This window comes from Bidens hawaiensis, unplaced genomic scaffold (assembly GCF_021521415.1).
Source record: "Bidens hawaiensis isolate Kalapana, Puna unplaced genomic scaffold, B.hawaiensis_p1.1 tig00005823_1, whole genome shotgun sequence".
NCBI lineage: Eukaryota > Viridiplantae > Streptophyta > Magnoliopsida > Asterales > Asteraceae > Bidens > Bidens hawaiensis.
This window is the reverse complement of record NW_027491384.1, coordinates 243,852-265,191: the sequence shown is the minus strand read 5'-3', so window position 1 is coordinate 265,191 and position 21,340 is coordinate 243,852. Positions and strand designations below refer to the sequence as shown.

At 39.2% G+C, this 21,340-nt stretch overlaps 1 protein-coding gene across 1 annotated transcript; it reads right to left on the bottom strand.

Moving 5' to 3' along the window:
• Positions 1–18,263: 18,263 nt before the first annotated feature.
• On the bottom strand, positions 18,264–19,463 carry LOC143630807 (uncharacterized). The gene is made up of 2 exons (XM_077099718.1): positions 18,795–19,463; positions 18,264–18,641 (listed from the first exon to the last, which is right to left on the bottom strand). Exons 1-2 carry the CDS (start codon positions 19,461–19,463, stop codon positions 18,264–18,266), a joined length of 1,047 nt encoding a protein of 348 aa, XP_076955833.1.
• Positions 19,464–21,340: the final 1,877 nt, after the last annotated feature.

Below are 21,340 nucleotides of genomic sequence, written 5' to 3'. Positions count from 1 at the left end.
TTCTACATTTCTGCGCGTGTGGTTCCGCATGTTATAAATTGTACGGATGTGAAGGAGCTTCCTGAGCTAAAACTGGTCCCTTATTCTGGGGCGGATTGGTTCAATACTTTACAGGTCAGCCTTTCCCCACTTTGTCACTACTAGGAGCGCGCGCTGGTGCTATTCGGCTTGAGTCGTATTTGGGATGATACGACGAAGTTGCTGGTCATCCATAACGGTGGTCGGGGTTAGTGATTTTGCTGTTTGTTGTTGATTTTTTTGTTTGGTTTTTATTTAGTAACTCATGTGTTTCTTTGTAGAGGTGAAGGATCTCATGCTCCTTCTGCATCCCGCTTCGGAGGGCACCAAGATCCTGCGCCGTAGGGAGTTGGTTCCCCACGAGGAGCCAATCCTTTCGAGCGTATTGCTCGCAAAATTCAGCCTCAAAACAGTTTCTATTCGGACCCTGCTTTTTACCACGTCCAGTCTCTCTCTAGTTTTGCTGAGTTGATACGCGAAAATCGTGCTCTTCATGAAGAAAAGATCGAGATAAGTACCACGATGAGAGATGGAGCAGTCGGTGAAGAACACTGAGGCTGCCGCCTGGAAGGCGGGCAAAGAAGCAGCAGAGCACCGCCAGGCTCTGATTGTTGCTGAGGGTAAGTTGGGGAAAGTTGAGGCAGATTTGGCGGAATATGTCCGCGAGCGTGCTGCACGCTGTAAAGAGTTTCAGGCCGTATGCAAGAAATCTAGTGATGATCTTGATGATGCACGTGGCCGCGCTATTTCTGCCAAGGAGGCTTCTGCCAAACTCGAGAATGAGAACGTTGCTTTGCGCAAGCGTTGCGGGTGTTGGTACCCGCTTGTAATTATTTTTATATATATGAAATGAACTTTCTTTTCTCTCAATTTGTGAAATGCGGAGTATCGTTTCCATTCAAATTTGTTGACCCTTGGCTTGTTTTTACAATTTTGGAATTGATTTACATGTAACACCTTCGCAGCTGTGCCGCGTTCCATGTTCTTGGAATCGGTACGTGAGCCATCGAGTTGCATCAGCGCATAGGCGCCTTTTCCCAATAATTTTTTTATCTGGTAGGGGCCTTCTCAAGATGGCGCTAGTTTCCCCTGCGCTTGCGCTCTTGATGACTCGTTGTTGCGAAGGACGTAATCTCCAGCATTGAACTCACAAACCTTTACTTTTGCATCATAGTACTTCTGTAGTTGGCGCTTGTAATTTTGTTCTCGCATTGCGACCAACTCTCTACGCTCTTCTAGGAGCATTAGGTCTAAACGCCTTTCCGCCTCATTATCATTTGGCAGTGTGATTCACAGTGATGGCACACTAACATCGGCTGGGATCATTGCTTCAGTACCATAAGTCAGGTTGAACGATGTTTCTGCGTTACTTGTACTTTTTTGGGTTTGTATAGCCCAAAGGACATGAGGCAATTGCTCAACCCAGTCTGACTTATAATTCGCCAGCCTTTTCTTGATTCCGCCGACAATGCTTCGATTGGCGCGTTCCACTTCCCCGTTTCCTTGTGGATGGGCGACAGAAGTGAAAGTTTGGGCAATATTCAACTCTTTCAGCCATCCTTGGATGTGTTGATCTGCGAATTGTGTTCCGTTATCGCTGACCAGATTCATGGGCAGCCGGAAGCGACATATGATAAATTCCCATATGAATTTTTTGATGCTAGCCGCATTTATCGTCGCCACTGGCTTTGTTTCGATCCACTTGGTGAAGTAGTCGATTGTGACGATTAGGAACATTACTCGTCCTGGTGCTTCAGGGAATGGTCTTGTTATATCAATCGCCCATTTTTGGAAGGGCCAAGAAGCCGTTACTAGGATCATCGCATTTTTTGGGCGCAGGGTGTTTGGCGCATGGCGCTGGCATGCACTGCATCGCCTTAGCTCTCTTTCTGCGTCTACATGCATGCCCGTCCAGTAATATCCGGTGTTCATGATCTTGGCTACTACCATTCTTGGACCCGCATGCACACCACAGATTCCTTGGTGGATTTCTCTTAACATGTAGTTTGCGTCTTGTGGATCTACGCATCGGAGGAGTGGCCCTAAATATGATCGCCTATATAAGATGCCATCCTGAATTGTATAATTCAGTGCTTTGTGGTGAATCTTTCGGGCTTCTGATTTTTTGTCTGGTAGAGTACCTGCCTAAAGGTAGGTGACAATTGGTGTCATCCAATTTGGTTCCACCGTTGAACATACACAGACTTCCCTGTTCATTGTTGAAGGTGTTGGTAGTACCTCTCTGCGGACATCTTTTGCGAGATGTTCGAAACTAACCGATGCCAATTTGCTAAGGGCGCCTGCTTATTTGTTTTCACTTCGCGTGATGTGTTTTACTTTTCATGTGACGAAGGTTGCTATTAGCGCCTTGGCTTGCGCCAGGTAAGACGCCATTTTGTCATCCTTTGCGTCATATGAAACTTCAATTTGATTTGCCACTAGCATTGAATCGACGTTCGCTTCCAAGTGCCAGGCACCTAACTTCTTGGCGATTCTTAACCCTGCCAACAACGCTTCATACTCTGCCTCATTGTTTGTACTTTTGAATTCTAGGCGTGTTAGTGCACGGTTTTGCGTATTGAGTCTTTGTAATTATCATTAACATTTTTGTTTATTATTTAATGTAATAATTAGTTTAATTATTATCTAGTTCGTTATGTATAAAGTCTAGTTCGCTAGGGGATGTTAGCGAACTAAGACATTAAGTGTATTCCCTCCTGATTCGTTAGGGGATATTAACGAATCAGGAGGTGTTTCGTCTAACTAATGTATGTCATGAAGTAGTGTCTGGTTCGCTAGGGGATGTTAGCGAACCAGACCTATCTTCTATATATAGTGAACACTGTTCACTGTTAAATTAAGTTTTGAGAGTTAATTATCGAATCTCTGTCCAATCGTTCTCTCAATCTTCAAACTAATATTATACGAATTACTGATAATATATAAACACTTACAACACTAAATCTATAGTAATTATGAGCTAGATCTATATAAACGTATTAATTGATTATCCACAGATCCTAGATCTGTTAGTGTTATAGTTATTGGATTGATACGAATTGGGTTCCAACAAGTGGTATCAGAGCTGTTGGTGCTCAATTACACTTGGTTTGGTGTTTAATCATGTTTCGATATTGTTAAGTTCTCTGTTTAGGTGAATTGGACTAAGTATATGTTGAATTGATTGAATTATGGACAAATTGGATTGAATTCGTATTGGTTAAGGTATTGGTAAGGGTTTGTGAGTTGGAATTGAGGTTTGATTTGGTTCTGTTTTGATTTGGTATTGTTTCTGATTTGTGTCCGAAACAGAGGTTGGTTTTGGTATAATTGGATTCGAGAAATGGATTAATCGGTAGTATTGGTGGTTTGGATTCGCGATTGGTTTGCAAGTTGTTTGATAGGTTATTTGTGCAATTTGATTACGATTTGAGGTAGTATTACGGATTTCATACTTCTGGGTTTCTGGGTAAATGTTCATCGTTTCTAGAAATCTTCTTTGAAGATTTGAAGATGAATATGATTCGCCATCATCTTCATGGTGATTTGTTTCATTATTCACTTTGATTCGTTATCTATATTAGTTGATTCGTCATAAATTTCAAGTGATTCGTTAGCCAATTCGTGTTAGTTGTTAATTCGTGTCATCTGATTCGCTAATTGGATAAACAGATTCATGTGATACGTGTCCACTTTGGGATTTGTGTCATAAAAACCTTTGCCATGTGGCATAAGGTGTCAGAGTTTGTTACAAACGGTTGTAACAACCTGATTCGTTATAATTGATTCGCTATCAACTGTAGCTGGTTCGTTATCTCATTTTGCTAAGTTTTCCTTAGTGATTCGTTACTGATTAACCTCTAATTCTCTAAGCTGACTCTTTGGGATTCGCTTAGTCAATTCGTTAGATTGACTTTCTGATTCGTTATACTTTTGATTCGTCGGTTGATTCGTTAGACTTAATTGTGATTCGTTGTCTAATCAATCTTAACTTCGTTAAGATTTGATTCGTTATTTTACTGTTCGAAGTTCGCTATAACTGTTCACATTTCGTTAACCTTATTCGTTGTTTGATTCGTTACACCTTAGAGTTTTGGAAACTTGTCAAAGATGGCCGGTATGTATGCAATGGCGTTTAAAAACATGTTGATGCAACAAATGTTGCAACTTGATACCGAGATAGGTTCACATTCGAAATGTCCAAGATTGATGAAGTTCAGTGACTTTGCCAAGTGGGAACCTAGGTTTCGTGCTCATCTAGGATCGGTTCATCCGGACTGTTCTTATTGTTTAGATGAAGTCTATACATTTCCTATGATTGGAGATGAGACTATTGGTTATACACCAAAGGCTATCTCACAATACTCAGTTGAAGAAAAGAAAGCATTAGAGATCGAGACAAAAGCTTATTATACTCTAACCATGGCTTTGCTTGAGAATATTTTTCATCAAGTGGGTAGCATAAAAATATGTGTTTCTTTGTTACAACATATCTGAATGAGGAGTATGGGAAACACTGCTGAAAGTAAGAAGGTGATGCTTAAGTTTCAATTTAGAAACTTTAATTTACTCAAAGGTGAGACAGTTGAAGAAATGACAACAAGATTCAATCACTTAATTGCTGAAATGGACAAGATGAGGTTAGAAGTTTCTGAGAGGGATAAAATTGACACTATTAAGAGTGTACTCCCAAGTTCTTATTCCACATTCTTAATGGTTCTCAAGAAGAATAATTATTTCTAGAATGAAGATTTAACTGCTATTGAATTCTTACAAAAGATTGAAGCTAGGGAATATGATCTTAAGTGCCAGAAATCTTCTAAGGAAAGTCAAGATCCTTCTTTCTATGGTGGTAGTATGCCTCTAAGTTCAACTATTTCTCCACTGACTGCTTTCCTTACTCAAGCTGCAAGTGAGTATGCTACTACAATGTATAGTGATCCACGAGCCTGTTTCTACACACCTGGAAATACTGGATCTTCTGGTATCTCTGGTTCATCTGGAGGATTGGGAACTTCATCATCTACAAGTCAATTCTCATCTCAAACTAATGTAAACATAAAGGAAACTGAACAAAACTTTGCATTTTTGTCTGCCTTTATGTCTTCTTACGAGAATTTGGTGAGTAGCAAGATTGCAACAAGTGATTTAACCGATGAAGACTATGATCAAATTGATCCCGATGATCTTGAACTCATGGATTTAAAGTGGAACATGGCAATGATTGTTCGTAAGGTAAAAAGATTTATGCAAAGGACTGAAAAAGATCTTCCTGCTCTGAATAAGAAGTTGGGTTTTGACAAGTTGAAGGTAAAGTGTTATAATTGTCAAGAATTCGGACACTTTGCGAAAGAATATGACAAGCCAAAGAAGGAGTATACTGGTCCTCGTGGTCAAAATCAAAACTCTTCTACACCACGGGTCAATGATACTGAAAATAAACCGTCTACTTCTGGGTCACATGCAGTGTTAACTGATGGAGGTGATTGGTCACAATGACTATTGTGCAATGATAATCAAGCTATGTTTGGGTTTCCTGAATACACACAAGATATAAGTGGAAGTGAAGTTTCTTCTGACGCTGAAACTGAGTCTGAATCTGATAATCAAAGTGAAAAGCTTCCAACTAGCTTTGCGTGTATGGCTAAGATCAGTGATTCTGCTACATCTGCTTGCATGGCCAAACAAAGCGAGGTTAGTAATTCAAATTCTAAATTATCATGTGTTAATTGTATGTCAAAGATAGACTTATTAAAACTTCAAAATGATAATTTGTAAAAAGAGATTGTGTCTTTAAAAGATACTTATAGGCAATCCTTGACCTCTCAAATCAACTCGAGAGAGAAAATTGAGGCATTGACTATAAGCAATCATGATCTTAAAGCCGAGTTATCTGTGAAAATGACAATTCATGACCAAAAGTTTCAACAAATTTTGAAACATCGTTCAAAGATAACCGAGCTTGAGAATGAGGTTCTTGAGTTAAAGAACAAATTGGGTAAATTTCGAAACTCCTCGTTCTTGTTGAATGAAATTATTGAAGTTTCTGGAAAACAAAAGGATTCTAAGAAAGGGATAGGTTTTGTTGAAATTCCACCACCATTTCACAATGATTATAAAATTAATCATTTTGCTCCAACTGAAGAAGATGTTATTCCTAAAAAGCCTATGATTTCAGAAAATTCTAATCAAAGTAAACCTCATGTTAATTCTAAAACTGTTAAAGCCCAGTCTGTTTCTCAGAAACCTCATGTTCAAAGCAACAAAGTTTTTGTTGAAAATGTTGACAAAGTTATCATCGAGGATGTGTTTGAACCTGAGATTATACACAAGAACAAGAACATTCCAAGTTCTAATCACATACTGTGTGAACCTCATGAATTTGAGGAGGTTGTGTATGGTTCGCACACAACTAAGATGAAGCAAGATATGTTTGTCAAACCGGTGAAGGCTAAGAAACCAGAAAAACCCAAAATTTCTGATGAGAATTTGTTGCGTTTTATAAATCCTAATGCAATCAAGCCGTCATCTGCTCGTTTTTTTAAGTTAAAGGGGATGGATACTGTGTTCACTGAAAAAGACATTTCTCTTAGTATCATTAAACCTGAACTGATTGAGAGTGTGTTTTACAATGAAACTTCCAAGGTTCGTGAACTTGAACGTCAATATGCTCATGCAAAAACATCAGTTTCATCAGATCCGATGACAAGAGCAAAGCAAGTTTTAAAACAAGCTAAACAAGTTAAAATTGTAAAATCTACCGGAACTGACACGTTGAAAAGTTTTTTCGAACTGTTCTAATTTAGATTTTTACTTGAAAAAGAAATCTGAATTATCTGATGAGTTTGCTAAGAGCATGACCAAAAATGTGAGTCATCATCAAAATTATGCTTCATTCGTTCCAACTACTTCTCAACATCATCGTGTTGACATGCGAAGTTGTTTTCTTTGTGGTCAACATGGTCATGTTGTAAGAAATTGTAGCTAGAATATCCATCAGAATCTTCATCCTTTTATCAAGGACCATTCTAAGCCGGTTCATGTAGTAAAAGAGATTCTGAAACGACCAGTGTCGTATGTTGATGATACTCATATCATGTTTTCAGATGTACATCCTCGAAAAGTAGTTAATATGAATGAAACTCATGGTTCTGTCAAACCTAAGTTTATTCCTACTGAACCACTATGCAAAAATGAAAATTCAAATGTAGTTCAAGCCGCTTACTTAAGACGAAAGTCTAGAAAGCCTGTAACTTATTCCCAAGTTGCTGAACAACAATTGAATGCAGCTAAAGTTAACCTTTCTCAAGGAAACCAAAAGGTGCCCAAGACTGAGGCCTGGGCTGCCTTTTTGAACTAATCATTTTCTTTTGTATGTAGGGTTCATCCAAGACCATTTCTGGTGAAAAATGGATCATGGACAGTGGATGTTCTCGTCATATTACTGGAAATCTCAACCTCTTATCAAACGTGAGAAATATTCAAGGGGGTTATGTGGCATTTGCTGGGAATTCTGGGGGTATGATTACAAAGGAAGGTGATGTGTCGAATGGAAAGATTACCTTTGAAAAGGTTAATTATTGTGATAAGGTGGATCATAATTTATTAAGTGTGTCGCAAATTTGTGATAAGCAATACACGACTGTATTTACAGATAAAGAGTGTCTTATTCTGAAACCGGGTTATGTGATTCCCGAGGACATGGTTGTCATGCGATCACCTCGATCAAATGATATTTATGTCTTGAATATGAATACTAAATTATCAACATCGATCGAAACGTGTTTTGTCTCGAAAGCAACCTAGAAAGACTTCGTACTTTGGCATCGAAGAGTGGGTCACATACATGTTCGAAAGATGAATTATTTAGTGGCAAACGATCTGGTAGATGGGGTGTTGTTAAAGAACTTTAAGTTATCCGATCACTGTGTTGCTTGTAAGAAAGGCAAACAGAAGAAGAAATCACATCCATCTAAGGTATTGAATTCTATTGATACTCCACTTGAACGACTTCATATGGATTTGTTTGGTCCAGTGAATCGTGCAAGTAATTCTGGAGACTGGTATTGTCTAGTCGTGACTGATGATTATTCGAGATACTCGTGGGTCTTATTTATGAGTTCGAAAGATCAAACGCCTGTTTTGGTACAAAACCTTATCACTAAAATCGAATCACTTTACAAACAAAAGGTGAGGAGAATTCGAAGTGATAATGGAACTGAATTCAAAAACACTATACTGGATTTCTTTTGTATCCAAAAGGGAATTCACCGTGAATATAGTGCACCGTATGTACCTCAACAAAATGGCGCTGCTGAACGAAAGAATAGAACCTTGATTGAAGCTGCAAGAACTATGCTTGCTGATTCTAAGCTTCCTGTCCAATTTTGGAATGAGGCTGTGAATTCGGCTTGTTATACACTCAATCGAGTTCTGACGGTTAAACGACTTAAGAAGACCAGCTATGAATTATTGAATAATCGTAAACCGAACTTAAAGTACTTGGAACCTTTTGGGTGTCCCTGTACTATGCTGAAAAAGGATGTGGGTAAATTTGATGAAAAAGCCATTGAAGGTTATTTCTTGGGGTATGCGTCACCTAAGAAACGGGTTTTCAATTTTACATCTGGTTGTGTTGAAGAGTGGTACCATGTTGATTGTCAAAAGTACACTACTCCTCCACAAGGGAAAGGTCCCGACTGGATGTTTGACTATGATGGCTTATTTAATTCATTCACTCCATCAACTGATCATCCAGATGAGGATTTAGTTCGAGCTTATTTTAAAGAACATTTGGAAATTCCAAGGTTTGCAAGTTCAAATGATGCTGAAGCTCCAATTGCTGCTCGAATTGAAGAACTTGATAATGAATCTCCTGTTCCTGATAATAATGAGTCTACTTCATCTGATGATAATACCGTTGTGGATCATGTTATTTCACTTGACAGTGATGTTTCATCTCCTGAGTTGGGTGAACATTATACTAATTTATTCGAAAATGTTGTTGTTTCTGAAAATCCTACTCTCAGGATTCATAATTATCATCCACAAGAAAACATTATTGGAGATCTTGATGTAGGGGTTCAGACACGACATCAAATTGCCACTTCAAGTGACAATAATGCTCTATGTGCTCATGCTGACTTACACGCATCTGAAATTGCAACTGTTGCTAAATTTACCTGTTTTCTATCTCAAGTTGAGCCTACAACTCCTCGTGTGGTTCTGCAAGATCCTTTTTGGGTGGAAGCTATGCAAGAAGAATTACAACAATTTGCACGTTTAGGTGTTTGGGATCTTATTGATAAACCTGCCAGAGTCAAGAAGGCAATTCCGAGTAAGTGGGTATATAAGTGTAAGAAAGACGATCGTGGGGTAATTGTGAGAAACAAGGCACGTTTAGTGATGCAAGGTTTTCATCAGCAAGAGGGTATTGATTACACTGAGGTTTATGCTCCAGTTGCAAGATTAGAGTCGATTCGAATCTTCCTGGCATATGCTGCTTACAAGAATATCAAAGTGTATCAAATGGATGTTAAGAGTGCTTTTCTCAATGGTGAACTTCACGAGGAAGTGTTTGTTTTACAGCCTCCAGGCTTTGAAGATCCTGATTATCCTGACCGCGTTTACCGATTAAACAAGGCATTATATGGTTTACATCAAGCCCCGAGATCTTGGTATGGCACGCTCGCCGACCATATAACGGATAACGGCTTCAAACGTGGAACTGTTGACTGCACTTTATTTTATAAAAATATTGGTGATGATCTTCTGCTCGTTCAGATCTATGTTGATGACATAATCTTTGGGTCTACAAACGATACATTGTGTAAGGAGTTCGAGAAATCTATGCAGACCAAGTTCGATATGAGTTCGATGGGAGAGTTAAATTTCTTTTTAGGGTTGCAGGTTCATCAGTATGAGAAGGGAATCTTTATTCATCAGACAAAATATGTGAACGACGTCTTGAGCCGATTCAAGATTATTGCCGAAAAAATCTCTTCTACGCCTCTTCCCGTGGGTCACAATTTATCACCGGATGAATTGTAGGATACCGTTGGTATGACCCTCTATCGTGCCATGATTGGTTCTTTAATGTATTTAACTGCTTCTCGAACCGACATAATGTTTGCTGTTTGTTTATGTGCAGGGTACCAAGCTAGTCTCCGAGTAACTCACCTGGCAGCGGTCAAGCGTATTCTGCAATATCTACGGGGAAATCCTGACATTGGGTTATGGTACCCCAAAGATGATACTTTCGATCTTACCGCTTACTCAGATTTAGATTATGGAGGATGCAAGATCGATTTCAAGTCTACTACAGCAGGATGTCAATTCTTAGGAAGCCGGCTTGTTTCCTGGCAGTGTAAGAAGAAGACAACGGTCTCCACTTCAACCGCCGAAGCTGAGTATGTTGCAGCCTCGAGTTGCTGTTCCCAGGTTTTGTGGATACAACAACATCTTCGCGACTACAGTTTGAAGTTTCTTACTACTCCCATATTGATTGATAATTCTGCTGCTATTAGTATCACCAAGAATCCCGTACAACATTCTAAAACTAAACATATCGAAATTCGATATCATTTTATACGGGATTGTTATGAAAAGAAATTAATTGATCTTGAGAAAGTGCACACTGAGTTTCAAAAAGCCGATCTATTTACCAAAGCGTTTGATAAAACACGTTTTAACTTTTTGCTTGGTTTAAATGGATTGAAGACCCTTGCTGAGATTCTTAAATTAGGATAATTATCTTTATTTTCAGTTTTTATTCTTGTTTAAATTTCATTCTGTTTTTAGGTTTTAGGGGGTGAATTCTAGAAAATACAAAAATATTGTGCTTTGAGTTTGTATAGATAAAACCCAAAAACATTAGACAACTTTGAAAAATCAAAAATATTGTGTTATTTCTTGTTTTATTTAAAAAAAAACTGAAAAACCAAAAACATTTTAAAATTAGAAAACTCCAAAAAGATTGTGATTTCTGTTTGTATAGAAAACTTTCTGAAAAAGTCAAAAAGAATGTGAATTTTCTTGTCTTTGTAAAGAAAAATCCGAAAAAGACAAAAAGATTGTGTTTTTAGTTTGTAAAGAGAAAACCAAAAAGGTTTTTGCTTATGATCGCTGAAAATTATGTCATTTACTTCTATTTCGAAGAACATATACTTGTATATGTTTGGTCCTGATAATTTCTTGGAATCTTCGGGTTAGCCATTTATCTGACAAATGGAAAGTACTTGGGGCGTTCGTTAAGCTGTCTACATTATTTTTCTGCTGAGAATTTAGTCAGTTATTTAAGTTTGTGAAGCGTGCTTGCATGTTTTAGTCCCGTTCTCTACTTATAGATGAATAAGATAGCCATTAATTTATGAACTTAATTAACTGGGGCAATTTAAATCATTTTATTTCATGCTCCTCAATATTTTGAGTTTTTGAAGCAAAAAGAGAAAATGATAGTACATTGATTATTTGACCCCAAATCCAGAAAGAAATAAGCTTAAAAGACTGTGTGCTTAATCATTGGTGCATTGATAGGTCTTAAACAAGCTTCTAGAGTAAAGTAAGTGATATAAACTAAAAGAAAAGCCAAATTGAAAGATGTGTTAGTCACTAGTAAAAATTTCGGTGAGGATGGCAGAAATGTAATAACCGGTCATACTCAAGCCTTATATTTGTTGATCACCCAAAATATAATAAAGAAAATAACAAGCGTTAGGATTCTGGACACTGTGAGTCTTTATGCGGCTTAATCATCTGGGTATTCATAAGCATGAATATTTCACTCGCTTTCTAGAGCAAACCCAAAGTCATTAAACTTGATTACCGCTGTATTTTGTACAATCTAAATTACTGACTTGATCAAAATCCGCGGTTAGTCATACAATTGTTCCTCCTTTGCGTGCGTCTCAATACCAATAAGAAACGGACCCCAGGGGATACAATGTATGTAAGCCGACAGATGGACTCGTGCATACTCACTCACAGTAAAGGAAACTTGATGCATTGCTTAAATATTCAAAAATTTCAAATTTTGATCAACGTTATAATGGTTTAAGTCAAGTTGGGGTGATTTGGCAAAAATCAAATTAAGCTTGAACCGAGATTACGGGCTGATAGTTTCTGATATTGTGTGCGCTAATTGAACCATAAATCATATCACAAAAATGCCTGAAGGTTTGTTATAAGATTTAAATGGACAACAATATCAATGACCGACTTAACGCCAGTCATAATATCGCTGAAATATAAAACTGTGATGGGAGGGCATTTTGGTCAGTATGATTCTCTGCTCAAACTCAACAAAAATAAAAAATATATATATGTTTTGTTTTTGATAAATCATTGATAAACACAAAAAGATTGTCTATTTTTAATGTTCGGATATTCTTTGGTAAATACATTCTTTAATTTTTTACAAAATACCAAAAAATAAAATAAAATATTTTCTTCATTTTCATTTTACATATTATTTAATGGTTTTAAGTTATGTTTCGTAAAAAGGAAACGGTTTTAAGGTATTCAGTTATCAGGATAAAACAGTTCTCCGTAACGCTTTTAAATTAAAATTTGATTTATTCATTATTTAATTCATTTAATTTAATTTAAAATTAAATAAAAATTTTAATTCGTTAAAAGCTACTTCGTTATTTATGGATAACGAACTAGGTGATTCTTTAGCGAACTAGTTTCTAGTTCGCTCACCTAATTCGCTTCTGCACTCTGTAACGAATCATCCTTCTTCGTTATACATATTTAACGAATCACAGACACGAATTATGTCTCATTCGCTACAATAATGAAACGAACTGTCATAGCGAATCATCTAATTCGTTATTTATAATTCAAACGAATTGGGTAATTCGTACACTGTGTACCTCGGGTAGCGTGTGAGCCTATATAAGACAAGAAACACAAACAGTCCTTCACTGTTCGTCTTCTTCCTTCACACTAAAGTCACCCTATTCAAATTTTTTCTGAAATTTCGACTTTCACTTTTCGACATTTCAAGGATATCTCTGTGTGTCTAAGGTATAGATGATCATGGCGATATGATTTTCGTCAAAAAATGACTGAGCTTTGATAGTCTAATTATGGATTTATGTGGTCTAAGGGTTTTCCGAGTTTATAAACCCATTTTATTTATGATTTGTGTTGATAAACTTGATTATTCATGTTTCAATGAAATCGAAATGCATTTTCGATACCCTTGGTGGACTTTAATCGACGTTTGATTATAGTTTGTTGGGTTGATTATGTATTCATGGTTTCTGTGGTTCTGTTTGCTTCGGTTAACCTCAGTATATCTGGGGTTTGAGCCTCAATCTCATTACCATCAGCTTATGAGTGTGTTTCCGAGTTCAATACGCTCTTTATTCTGATGATTCAACGATAGTTATGGACTAATTGATTATGGGTTCATAGTGTTGACTATCGATGTTCATCTTAATTTTAACTTTGACATTGCATGTCAAAGATTAAGTCTAATTGACCATTCGTTATCCTTAGCGAATTGGAACTGCTTCGTGTCCAATTCGTTAAGGAATTACACAAACTAGCTCAGCGAATAATTTAATTCACGAATCAGATGTGGATTCGTTAAAATCATAACGAACTAGATCCTTAGTTCGTCATTTTGAAAAGTAATTCGCTAAGACAACTTCGTTAGCTTATTTACCTGATAGCGAATCGCTCGATTCGTTACTGAATAGTAACGAATTAGAGTGATACTTAACGAATGACATTTTAATTATTTAATTAAATTTAAAATTCACTTTTAAATTATATAAAGTATTTCAATCGACTAAACGCGTAAAATAAATTAAATATACATATCTTATGACAATGAATACACCAATTATAAATAATTAAACATATTTTGATGATTAATATAGAATATATCTTCACATTACTCATAATCATGTATATTTATACAGTTCAAATGGCTGATCAAGGACAACATGAGCAACCACCACCAGAACAACCTCCACAAGATCAACCACCACAACAAGAACAACAAGACGATGTTATTTTGCTACCCTTTGACAAGAAACATAATATCTGTGCTTACGTGAATCAAGATGTGGCAAATGTGGATGTGTTTGGGGATATGTTAGCCTTCTTACGACGCTCGGTGATACACTATGCTATAACTGCTAGACCTAAAGTGTATCTGAGTATTATCAGGCAATTTTGGAACACAGCTGAATATGTTGAGAACGATAAATACATTCGAGCTACAATCAATCAAACCCCAATTACGATTGATATTGAGGTTATTCGCCGCGTACTTCAATTTGGTGATAATGATAACAACCCAAGTGAATTCGACAGGCCGCTGGTTAAAGGTTTATTCACACGTTTGCGTTATGGTGGCGACATTAATAAGTCTATGTTGAACAAGAACGGGTTGTGTCCACCATACAAGTATCTTCTACATGTTCTACTTCATTGTATGAGTGGTCGTCGTGGTGGGTTTGACGAGTGTAGACTTAGTTTGCAGTCAGCATTTGTTGCTTTGATTCTGAACAAGCCATTTAATTTCTCAGAGTTAGTCTTCGACCATTTGACAGAACAAGTTCAGCAAACACTTCAGTCAAAGAAGTTCTTGATGTATCCTCGCTTTCTACAGCTGATTATTCAAGATTTAATTCCGAATTTGGCTATTGATCAGACGTTGGTGAACGATGTACTTCATATGGAACTCATGACAGCTGAAACTGTGCATCAAATGTTAACTTATAGAAAGCAGAAGCCAAGAGATAAACGGATGATTGATCACATAATCAATCTAAATTATGTATGTCCTCTTAATGATCGTTGGATCCACGATGACTCAGATTCCGAGCGTGAAGGGGGAGAAGGTGGGAACGATGATGATGGGAATGATGATGGTAATGATGGTGATGGTGGAGCTGGTGATGCTGCTTTTCAAGAGCAACAAGAGGCAGTCAATGCTTCTTTAGCTGCCACCATTGCAGCTCAACAAGAAAGGAAACGGAAAGGGAAAGCGGTGGCAACTGATGAGCCATCGAAGTAAAGACGCCTTTCAGCGGGGGCTGGAGTAATTATAGTGTGTCACCACCACGTCAATCAACGCCTCAACGCTCGGTAGTGCCGCCAACTACTAGCACTCCGATGCTTACATTGACTACGACGTTGGTGTCACATGAAAGGCTTGGTTTAATCCCTCAAATGGCGTTATCTGAGATTCCAAGTCCTCCTGCTACATTATCTACTGTCCCTTCAACACCCTCAATGAGGCCTCCTCCTCCTCGTCCTCCTACTCCACCACCTCCAAGTGACGTTTCGTTTATCAGAATCACTCGACCTCAAGGTCCAATCCAACCAGTTCATCCATCTTTGTATAACATGCCATCAATCCGTCAGACTGAGATGCTGCTGAACCTTCTACATCTTTATGAAAACCAAATGGCAGCTGATCGTCAGAACCAAGAAAGACTTATGGAGAATCAACGACGGTTGATGAGTTATATCTCATTTTGTCAGAAAGAGACTAAGTCGTTGCGTACGATTGTTGAGTCTCAGGGGGGTGAAATTAAAGGAACAAGAAGAGTTGATCTTACAGTTAACTTGTAAAGAAGATGCCATTAAGAAACTCAAGAATGACGATCAAGACCCTGACGAGTCTGGTGCAAGAGGTGAGCCTAAACATTCGCATGGTTCATCTTCCGGTGCTGGTACTACAAGTGGTTGTGAAGACTCGGGTAAACAGATTATCATATATCAAGATCCAACCGCTGCTAAGCCAATTGAGATGATTGCGGCTAATACTGTGATTTTTGTGGATGGATCAGGGATGGTTAAGAGTGTGGTGAACAAGGATGAGATAGAGGTTGGTGAGTTTGTGGAGAGGTCTCTAACACGGGAGCAGATTTCCATACTGCTTGGGCTGAATAATGAACAATTAACTGTGTTAGAAACTGAACCTGATGTTGAAGTGGTGAATGAGGAAGGTTTAGAAGATGATCCGTCAATTCAGATGAATACGGACTTTTATATATGAAGACGAGGATATTGAGATGGAAGACGTTACTGCTGAGGAGTATCCTGACTTGTTTCAACACACTAATGTTGATCAAGGTGCTCCAGTATTCGATGAGCAAACGTTTAAAGAAACTGAGGATGAGTTGGAAAAGATCTTGAAGTGTAAGCGGACAGTTCACTCACTTGAAGTTATAACGGATGATGATATTGCACGATGGTTTAAACATCAAAAAGTGGGTAAAATTATTAGTGCGTATCGATATGTTGATCAAGAACGTAAAGACACAGCTGCTGCATGGGTTAAAGAAAACCAAGTGACCTCCTTTAAGACAGTCTCCAAGGTACATGGTGATATTGTCTCCTGGCTTTATGATTCTGAGCTTAAAGTATGTATAGTTAAGTGGGAGAAGGGGGTCCAGTACTACGAAACGATGAAGGACGTTCTTACTTTACCGCGTTGGGATGTTCGTACCCTCGCGAGACGTCCATTTATCAATCGTGGGGGTTACCGAACAGCTGAGTGGTTTCACCAACACTTACTGTTTGAGGTCAATCATGGCTTCAAGATTTTCAAGCCCCAGGTCCCAAGACGTAAGCGTATTGACGAGATTGATTCGAGGACTGGTTGGAGAAAACTTGTCCTGAAGGTGAAGCCTCCAAAGACGTTGAAGCAGGTTCCTGTGAAGACGATGCCTCAAGACATGCATCTCTCATTCAATCGCTGGTACTATGACAATCGTACTGGCGAGGCCGTCATTGTTCTTGGTAGATGACTGAAGACTGAGCTCATCAAGATAATCGACCTGATGTGGTTGGTTAATTTATCAGAGACAGACAATGACGTGCTCCACAGGAAGCAGATTTTGTTCGAGCGCCAAGAAGACTATGACCTGGCTATGCAATTCCAACGAGTTGTTCGTGTGTGTCATGAGCATGGAATTCATAGTTGCAGAGACTGGCAGTCCAAGCGCTTCAAATAACTTAAAGACAAAGAGCTCAAGACGAGGGGGTGTCTGTTAGTGCACGGTTTTGCGTCTTGAGTTTTTGTAATTATCATTAACGTTTTTGTTTATTATTTAATCTAATAATTAGTTTAATTATTATCTAGTTCGTTATGTATAAAGTCTAGTTCTCTAGGGGATGTTAGCGAACTAAGACATTAAGTGTATTCCCTCCTGATTCGTTAGGGGATGTTAACGAATCAGGGGGTGTTTCATCTAATTAATGTATGTCACGAAGTAGTGTCTGGTTCGCTAGGGGATGTTAGCGAACCAGACCTATCTTCTATATATAGTGAACACTGTTCACTGTTAAATTAAGTTTTGAGAGTTAATTATCCAATCTATGTCCAATCGTTCTCTCAATCTTCAAACTAATATTATACGAATTACTGATAATATATAAACACTTACAACACTAAATCTATAGTAATTATGAGCTAGATTTATATAAACGTATTAATTGATTATCCACAGATCTTAGATCTGTTAGTGTTATGGTTATTGGATTGATACGAATTGGGTTCCAACAAGGCGTATCGCATATGTGAAGTGTTGTCCCTCTAGGTTGGTTATTCTTAACCCAGAGCCTGCACCTTCATTGTTAGATGCCCCATCTGTGAACAACTTCCAAACCTGTTCTTTTTGTTGATCAACTGGGGGTTTCTATTTCTTTCCGGCATTCTTCCTCTTTTTTGTGAGGTACTTCCGCTATGAAATCGGCCAAAACCTGGGCCTTGATTGCTGTCCTAGGTTTATATTCAATGGCGTGCTCTCCCAATTCTATCGCCCATTTCGCCAGTCTTTCGGACAGTTCTGGCTTGCTCAACACGTTTTGCAAGCGATAATTGGTGAGAACATGTATTGGGTGGCCTTGAAAGTATCTTCTCAGGCATCTTGTCATTTGTACTAGTGATAACCACCTAAATTGAGACCTTTTGAGACAGTTTCTCAAGGTCGATACGAACGGGAAAGATCTTTCCGCATGACTTGACAAGAATCTGTTAAGTGTGACCAATCGTCCGTTAAGTGTTTGCACTTGTTTAACAGATTTTGGGGAGGGCATCTTTAAAACTGCTTCCAACTTCTCTGGGCTGGCATTGAACCCTCCGTTTGTTACAATTACCCCTAGGAATTTTCCTTCCTCAACTCCAAAGGAACATTTTCCTGGGTTTAACTTCATGCTGATCGATCGTCGGTTAAGTGTTTGCAGTTGTTTAACAGATTTTGGGGAGGGCATCGCTAAAACTGCTTCCAACTTCTCTGGTTGGCATTGAACCCTCCATTTGTTACAATTACCTCTAAGAATTTTCCTTCTTCAACTCCAAAGGAACATTTTACTGGGTTTAATTTCATGCTGATCGATCGTAACGTCTTGAAGGTTTCTTCAATGTCTCTTAGCATCGCTGCTTCTGTCTTGCTTTTTATGACCAAGTCATCCATGTAAACTTCTAGATTTCTCCCAATTTGAGACTTGAATTCTTTGTCCATCAGCCGTTGGTATGTAGACCCGGCGTTTTTTAGGCCAAATGGCATCATTTTGTAACAGTTTGTTCCATTATTTGTTCTGAACGCCGTTTTATCTTGGTCTCCTGCCACCATATGAATTTGGTGGTACCCCTTGTATGCGTCCAGAAAACATTTGAACTAGAAAGGGACTAACGTGTCCACTTTTAGGTTAATCTCTAGCAAAGGGTAGCAGTCTTTTGGGCATGCTTTGTTGATATCTTTGAAGTCGATGCACATGCGCCATTGCCCATGTGCTTTAGGTACCATCACTGGGTTGGCTACCCATGTTTGGTATTGAATCTCGTTGATTATTCCTGCGTCCGCCAGTTGTTGGACTTGCTCATCACAGGCCTTCACCTGGTCTGGCCCCATATTCCTTTGCTTTTGCACTACTGGCACAAAAGCCGAATTAACTTTTAGCTTATGCTCCGCCTTGCTTCTTGGGACCCCCGTCATGTCTGCCAGGGTCCATGCAAATACATCTACGCTCTTGATTAACAACCTTTTTAGTGCCGCCCACGCTTCATCCGAGATGGTTGATCCAATGGTTATGCTTTGTTTTGATATCTTTTGTGACGGTGTTTTTCTTTCCGCCATGTTGCATTCTTTGTTGGCCTGGATCATTGCTATCCCCGTTGGAGTTGGTACTCCCAACATACCATGGGTTGTCGAAGGATTAGCGTTGAAGTCGCCAATCGCCTCCCTTCCTAAGATTACGTCATAATGTGGGTGGGGTGTTTCCATGACCAAGAAATCTACATCATCAGTCCTTGAGTGTATCCCGTCGCTGAGTATGACTGGAAATGTCAACTGCCCCAGCAGATATTCAATACTCTGATTGAAACCCGCTATTGGAGCATTGACGCGTATCAACCTCTGCCTGTCTTTTTCTTCCAGCAAATCGAAGCATTGGTAATACATGATGTCGGACATTGCTCAAGAGTCGATGGAAAAGCGCGGTGTTCGGTAGTGTCTAAATACTGCCGTGATTTTTACTTTTGGGAAGATCACATGTTCTTCCTTCCAGGCAGAACGCTCCACCTGTCAACGCTTTTTGGAGTGTACACTACCAGAGATCATGTTGGCGTGAAGGTCTTTGATTTTCTTTTATGACCTTCCGCCGTACCTTGGAGGCAGGCGTCTGTAATTCCCTTTGATACTCCTGACCAGGTCGTCTAACTTTCCGTTCTTGACGTACTCTTCAATGGCGTCTTTCAAGTTGGAACACTGATTTGTTGTGTGGCCATGTTGTTCATTATAGTCACAATAACTTTTCATGTCTGTGTTTGGCCCTTGCTTGATTGGCGCTGGCTTCTTGAGTTGGATACCTTCCGTATACATGATTTGGGCTGAGCTTTTAGTCAGCGGAGTCCATCTGGACGCATGTGTCTGCCCTTTCTGTCTAATTTTGAAGGGTTCATATGATGTGGGCTTCTTTTGCTGGCTTTCGTTGTTTAGTCTTGACCATACGGGGGATATCTTTTTTCCTTGGCGGGCTCTATTGATATCATTTCTTGCATCGTTCCTTGCCAACTCTTTGCCCAGACTTTTCTCCATTCGTGCATACCTCTTGGCTGCGATCATGACGTTGTCCCATCTGTGTGGCATGCCATCTCTGCCCGTAAGGTTCCGAATCAAATCGTCACATTTTACGTTTTGGCTGAAGGCTGCGCGCAAAAGTTTTTCGCTCACGCCACCGATGTTCAGATCCTCCTAGTTGAATCTGGTAATGAAATCTTCCAACGTTTCATTATCTCTTCTAGTCACATTTAGAATATATGCTGGGTCACTGATGTGACGCCGTTGTTGGCTAAATTGTTGGATGAACTTCATCGCTAAGTCCTCCCAACTTGTGATCTGGCCTTCTGGCAATCTTTCGAACCAGGCTGTAGCTGCTCCAACCAATGTTAACGTGAAAATGTGGCACCATAACGGCATGGTCCACCCTGATACTAGCCCGACGGTTGTATAAATTTGCAAATGATCGTCCGGATCTGATATGCCGTCATACTGGCCCACCGTTGGCGGTATTTTTGGATTTTCGAGTAGCTTCGCCTCGACAATTTTTGTCACGAATTTTGATTTTCCCGCCGATGTTGTTGGCCGGTATGGCTTGGAGAAATCTTTTGTTGCATCTGGATGATACTTTAATAGTTTTCTAGCGGTGTCTAGACCTCTCCAACTAGCTTCGTAATCGGGATCGTCTAGACATGAGTTGGCTTCTAGGCGCGACCGTTGTGATTTTTATCCTACTTTGCTGTTTTGCCGAGAAGGTTGTGATTTGGCGGCTGGTGCTTTTGTACGAGCTAGTTTTGAGTGTTCTACGTACTCTTCTTCTTCGCCATTGCTGCTGGCTTCCGCATCGAACAACATTCGGGGCCGAATGACTGTCACCATTTTTTCCTGAACTTTGTCCCTAAGTTTTTGTTGTTCAACTTCTAACCAGGCCATTATTTCTGGTGGCATGGTTACTTGTGAACGTGATTTTGTTTTTGCTTTCTCTGTCACGGTAGGGTGGAGGGTGGACATGTTAGCGCTGCCTTCAACACTACCTACGATGTCTACAATTTCAATATTTCCTTCTTGGTTGGCCTTTGACTGTTGGCCAGCCTCTTTCGGTGTAGTTTTGCCACTCATCTGAATCAAGAATGGGATGATTTTTAAGTAACTGTTCTAGCGATATGCACGGATGGCGCCAATGAAGAAACACAAATCCACCCCTCAAGGTCTAACACGTTAGTCCGAGGGTTATGGTTAATGTGACATTCGCGACAAAACGAGGTACACTATATTCATTACGTAACAAGTAA